Source organism: Tetrao urogallus (genome assembly GCF_951394365.1).
Source record: "Tetrao urogallus genome assembly, chromosome: 18".
Taxonomy (NCBI): domain Eukaryota; kingdom Metazoa; phylum Chordata; class Aves; order Galliformes; family Phasianidae; genus Tetrao; species Tetrao urogallus.
Genome location: NC_136831.1, coordinates 1792954 through 1799642, shown reverse-complemented (window position 1 = coordinate 1799642; position 6689 = coordinate 1792954). Strand labels below are relative to the sequence as shown.

General features: G+C 44.0%; 1 protein-coding gene across 1 annotated transcript in view; it reads right to left on the bottom strand.

The window, feature by feature from the left end:
• Window positions 1-1248: 1248 nt before the first annotated feature.
• Window positions 1249-6689, bottom strand: part of HLF (HLF transcription factor, PAR bZIP family member) — a gene marked incomplete at both ends in the record, with an annotated part of 30221 nt that continues 24780 nt past the window's right edge. Inside the window, 2 exon segments of the mRNA XM_079544368.1 lie at window positions 1249-1464; window positions 5176-5396. Coding sequence (XP_079400494.1) covers window positions 1249-1464; window positions 5176-5396 — 437 coding nt within the window.

Here is a 6689-nt window from a genome sequence, read left to right as displayed (position 1 = left end):
AGATATAATCCACAGAAAATATATTACACAACATGGGAAAAAAACAACTGAATTCAGGTTATTTAATTTTTAATCACAAAATGGAGCTCGAAGAAATGCATAACTAACTGAAAACAGAAAAGCCCCTCTGATTCCAATGCCGGATCTGATTTGATGCTATTAACTTTGTCATTTCAGGTAATTATCCTGCTTCTTATACATGCGCTCCCTATAGCAGGGATACAATTAGCATGCTCACATGAACGTCTCTTTTTTCTTTTTTGTTACAGACATTAAAACTCCTGTTGGGAAGGGAAACCATCCTACGTCCACTAGGAACATCCAGGCAGCATGCGCTAGCGTACAATAGGATTATTGCTTCAGGTACAGACAGTGCAAAGTACACACTCTGTGGTCTATCAATAGTACTCCTACCTACCTGGGGTCCGTGGAAATAAAAGGAACCTTAATAGCTACAGAGAAGCCATTATGGGGTCTATAATGAGTAGAGCTAACTCAGTCTAACAGCACTTTAAATCTGAAGACAATTATCACCAGAACTTAAAATACAACAAAAGCAATCTATAAATTAATATTTCTGCAGTGTAGTACTAAATTATTATTTGTGCACTTTATTAGCATGTTAACTTTTCTGATTAGACGTACTTAAACGACAGCTTGTTACTCTCGAAAAACTGAGCCCTACTTTTTTTTTCTTTTTTCTTTTTTTTTTCCTTTTTTTTTTTTTTTTTTTTTTTTTAATATAATTTATACTGGGATCTTTCCAAGTGAGTCAGGAGGATGGAACCGGTTACAAGAACATACAAACCCTAATCCGAAGCAGCACTGAGAAAAAAAAACAACGTAATAAAAAGCTTACTATGGCGGTTCTCAACAGTCCAGGTAAAAATGTGGCACCCTTCGAAGAGGGCTTTGTAAAAATGGGAAGTGCTGAGATGCGTGCACACACACACACACACACACACACGCACACGCACACATGCACACATGCACACACCCGGAGGTGTGAACACACGCGCACACAGATGCGCCGCACACGCAAACGAAAAGAAAATAACGTGAAGTCAGTTTTGTTTCTGCTTCTGGTAAAGTGCTGAAGACAGAAAGGTTGGTTTGGGCGTGGTGCTATCAAACAGGAAACACATTGTCCATCTATTCAAATGCCAACCCGCAACCGAAACAAAAACAAAACAAAAAAAAAAAAAGAAAAAAGAAAAAATACCCCACTCCCCTCCCCTCCCCGCGCCCTTACAGGGGGCCGTGCCGCGCCTCGTACTTGGCCAGCACGTTCTTGCACTTGCCCAGCTCTTTCCTCAGGTCGGCCACCTCCTGCCGGAGCGCCGAGTTCTCCTTCTCCAGGAAGGAGGCCCGGATGGCGATCTGGTTCTCCTTCAGCCGGCGCGCGTCCCGCGACCGCTTGGCAGCCATGTTGTTCTTTCTGCGCCTCGCCCAGTACTTGTCGTCCTGCTCAGTGAACACAGGGAGACACAAACGAGCCGTTAGACGTCCCGCAGGGAGCGGTCAGTGTGATGTGCTCCCTGTGCAGCCCCACCGGCTTTGTTGTGAGTTTGCCTACTCTGCTCTCGAAGCTCGGAAAGGAAATGGGATCCTGGGCTCCATCAGCAGAGGGGTGGCCAGCAGGGACAGGGAGGTGATCGTCCCCCTCTGCTCTGCTCTTGTGAGACCCGTCTGCAGTGCTGTGTCCAGGTCTGGAGCCCCCAGTACAACACAGACGGAGCTGTTGGAGAGGGTCCAGAGGAGCCACAAAGATGATCAGGGGGCTGGAGCACCTCCCTACGAAGACAGGGCAAGGGAGCTGGGCTTGTTCAACCTGGAGAAAAGAAGGCTGCAGGGTGACCTCATTGCAGCCTGCAGTACCTAAAGGGAGCCTACAAACAGGAGGGGAGTCAGCTCTTGGAAAGGGGAGATAACAGCAGGATGAGGGGAAACGGTTTGAAGTTGAGGGAGGGAAGATTGAGGTTGGATGTCAGGGGGAAGTTCTTCACTATGAGAGTGGTGAGGTGCTGGAACAGCTGCCCAGAGAGGCTGTGGATGCCGTGTGCATCCCTAGAGGAGCTCAAGGCTGGGTTGAATGGGGCCCTGGGCAGCCTGGGTTGGTATTAAATGGGGAGGTTGGTGGCCCTGCATGTGGCAGGGGGTTGGAGATTCATGATCCTTCAAGTCCCTTCCAACCTGGGCCATTCTGTGATTCCGTGATTCTGTGATACTCTGATTCAATGTCCCACTGAGCCCTGACAAGGCAGGGACAGAAGTTACAGACCTGCAGGCACAGCCCTGTGAGCACAGAGCTCTGCCGGTATTTCTGCCAAAATGTTTTCACAACAACATTCACAAAGCCTCTCATCCTCCTGAGAATGAATTCCTCCAAGGAAAACCAACGCGATACTCTGGTCCGACCCATCTCACAGCTATGCTGACCTACTTAGCACATCCACCTATGTGTGCCATGACTCCCAAGTGGTTGCTCAAGCAGTACGGATTAATTCCTGCATGGCCCTGCTCCTCTTTGTCACCCCACACCTGGGGCTCTCTTTTGGAGCCATCACATCCTCTGCTGCTTGGCTCTTCGCTCTGTTCAGAGCTTTCACTACAGCACCCCAAAGGGTTCGTGTTTGCACACCAGAACAGGAAGTCACTAGAAGAAGTTTTCTTGGCACAGCTTCACAGCCAACTCAGGAATGGCAAAACAAGGATGGCTGCTTTGGTACCATCCACAAAGAGATTCATGCAATGGACTCTAACAGTGAAGAATAAAGCATTTGCCAGAAATAGGTTCGCTCACCTCCAAAGTTTCACAAGTCAGCACGTTCCCAAAGCACTGCCCCAAAAGACTCGGCTCTAGGAGATTTCCTTCAGCTCTAACTTTATACTTAATTTCATCTGATTTCTCCACTCTTCTAAGTAGCATCATTGTTGGTATGAAAGTTAATTAAGCTCACGAACAATTCACTAAACGCAAAGTGGGCAGAATCTCTTAAGAAAAGTGAAATTCAGACCCCTGAAGAAAAAGTGACACAGCTATTCAGCCTTCAGACTGCCTGGTTGAGCCATACAGCTCCAACTTCCCTTCCCAGCACCATCCTTCCATTTTTATACGCTTACATTTTCTTACGATCTGAGTGCAGCTCTCCTGTTCTACCAAGCATGGAAGCACAGCCCCATCTCCTGGGTGAGATCTAAGAGCCATCTGTCCCTACCAAGCAGGGAAACACCACCCACTCCTCTGTCTCTCTGCAGGAAACCTGCCAAGACTAATGCAGCTGCTCTGCATCTTATGCCGCTGCTTGCACAAGGCAAAGCAAGAGCAAAATGACAGCTAGAAGCACTCTACAACTGCTTTGCACTATTTTAGCTGAGCCAGGTGTCCAGTAATGATGATTTGGAGCCAGTGTATCTCTAAATTGCTTTTTACCTACATTGAGACAGGACCCCCCCCCCAAATCCTCTTAAAAACAAGCATGCAGCAAAAAGCTATGACCCAAATCTTGTTTATAATTTCCCATCTCATTCCACTCAAAAAAAAAATCAGCTTTAAGCAATTTATTAGTGTGCCACCTAGGCTTCATCCATCTTTATTTTAACAAATTGCTGCGGCAAATCCCTTAATCCAGGCCCAAAAGAGGTAAGGCTGGCATTTCAAAATCACATGCAACCAGAGACGATTGACTGGTCTAATCTGCTTACCCTCCCCGAGAACTCAACAGCCATTCCACATGCCAGGCAGAAGCAGCACTTGGGTCAAGCATTCTGAAATGAGTCAAGGGCATCTGGTGTGGTTATCTCAGGGAAATGAGACCCTGTATTTCTAGCCTTAGACTGAAAACTTACGTGCTCCACTGCTGTGTGCAAGGCAGTGACATTTTCTGCCTCTGTTATGAGGCATTTTTGGCAAAAGCTAACTTTGGCTAGCAAGGATACCTGGGAGATACCACAAAATGATGTACAACACAAATTTCCCTCTCCTTACATCCATGTAGCCATTTCTGTACTGAACTTCTCTACTTAGGTAGACCTCACAGTACACTGCAATGCCAACAGAGCATCAAAAATAGTAAAATTTGCCTGAAAAAATAATGGCATGGTACAGAGAAACCTTTCTGAATGAAAACAGAGGACATTACAAAGTGATAGCAACATTACCACCTGAACACCACCAGGACTGTGCTTTCTTTGCTTTTAGCTTGCACAACGTTATCCTTAGGGATAAAAATAGCAAACAGCATCAGCTTCTTTCCCTAAATCTATCACTGTGGTTTACACACGTGGCACCACAGCCTCTTTGCACACACCGCCAAAGATTCCCTCTTCCAACAGGCTTTCAATCAGTATCTCAGGGAGCAACAGCAGGATGAAACTCTGCATTGACTACTTCTGATAAAAAGGTCCTTTCGGCAATCACATGCTGGGAACGGAACTTTGAAAATAATGACAATTTTCACAGTTATTTGATAAACTGAATCAGCTGGTCAATTTGTTCAGCTCTCTTCTGAGGAGTTTTTGCTCTTCACATCTCAGAAATGGTGAGAGACATAAACAAGTGTGCTTCCTCTTTTTAAATACTGTGCTGTTATTGTATTATGTTTTAAATATTGTACTAAAATGCACTTACTGGCAGAATTATTTTCTTTGACTTTCCTTAAACAGTTTTATATTCTTTCACTTAAATTAATAGAATTTAGTGTGGTGTTCCCATTTGTTGTTAAAACACAGAGCTAAAGAAACTTCCCAACAAGACAAAACATATTTTATTCTGTCTCCACAGACACGCTCTGTGAGTGAGGGATTCTTCCTTGAAGACTTTGCAGACTATGCCAATGAGCCAGACAGGGTGGAGGAAAAGGAAACATGATCAGGCTGTTTTGTAAGTGGGAAATATGGGACAAATTAAGCCTGTCCAAGGTCACGCAGGAAGTTTCTGGCATACAAAGGAAATTAATATTGATACGAATTTCAACTGTTGATTAACACACAAGGGACATCCTCCCCTCAATCTTCCTCAGAACCACTGACAGTTTTATTCTATAAAAAATGTCATTTTTTGTTTGGCAGATTTACACTACATGAGCAAACAGATTCATGCTCCTAATGCGTATCTGAGAGAACTACTGTCTTAGGGTCTGTGTAGGAACAAACTGGTCACCAGTTCCAATTTACCTTCAGATCATCTGGAATGAAGACTTTGCGAGCTTTCTTAATCATTGGCTGTGGTTTCAGCTCTTCTTCAGAGAATTTGCGCTTACGAGGGTCAAACATCTCCTGGCCAGGAATACTGGAAAGAGCAAGATCTGCGGGGTCAGGTTCGTAGCCAACGGGAACTTGGATGGTCTCTGGATCAATAGGACTTGGTGTGTTTCGGTTCGTTGGCAAGATTTGACCTACAAAAATAAAGGAAGAATTCAGCTATGTTAAAAGAAACTATGTAAATAATATCACTGAGCATGGATTTTAAAGGCTCTGTAAATACCAATAATTCTTTAAGCTTTCACTGTAAGTTTGGTAGCAACTCTGCTCAAATATTGGATTGCCCATCTGCAGGGTGCACATTCAGGTCCCGACATGCTCATGCCGTTCTTTTCAAAACTGATTCCTAATTCTAGTTGCTAATCTTATGTGCCCATTTAGGATCAACGAACCCAGCAGAGCTGCTCTCAAGTGCAGGCAGAGGGCTTACCGCTCCAACCTGTGCCTTACGATCACAGCCTCGGGAACAAATCGTAAGTGCTGTCATTTAGGTCTGATTTATCCATTGCACTGCAATCTTTCCTCTTATTCTCACACAAAGATTTCTAGAATCTGAAGGTGTATTAGTTGCGATAGGAAAAAAATCTCATCAAAGTGTACTGTCAAGCTGTGCCACAGCTCTCTGCTAAGGAGGTGCTAACTGTTCTCTCAGAAATCTTACTGGAAACGTTTTAAAGACGGTGAAGGAAACCAGCAACATAGCAGGCTACAGTGATGCTCTGCAAAAACGGAAGAACTCTTATGTACACTGTTTATTGCTCTTTTATAAGAACTATATAAAAGGAGTCTACTGCAAGAAAAGAACTATTATCACATCTACTTCTCTTTTTTTAACCTTCAGTATAGCCTTCAAGACTCCAGTGTGACAAGCCCAGTACAGGCAGCATTCCCACTACAACTCCAATTTAAAATCTCAACCAAAGGTTCCAAAAATAGGATCCTAAGGTCAGCTGCCTTTCCCCATGGGCAGAATTTTCAGGAGTTTTCACATGCCTCAGAAGTACCAGCCTCACTGACTTCAGAAGAACTTGTGATTGAAGTAGATATTCCTTTATAATTTTGGCTATTAGTTGAATTCACTTTGACTTTAGAGAGATGGTGGCTTTCATAATATCCACACAAACATCCTGTGACTGTATAATATTTCCCTATTCGTGCCTGCATCTGTAATATTGACAGCGTAAAATGGTAAACATGAAGTGTCATTTCTAATTCCAAATCAAGGTCACTGTTAACAATACAGTTTTATTTTAATCTAACAGATTGCAGCAACAATATTGGAACTGCGCAGAAAATTCACCGGGGGATTGCATTGTGCAAACCAGGGCTTACTGACAGGGAGCCTGTCTTTTGTAACTCCCATTTTAAAATAGCACTGATAAAATCAGCTTCCAGGAAAGGTTAGTAAGGGCCTGGGAGAAGAAAAA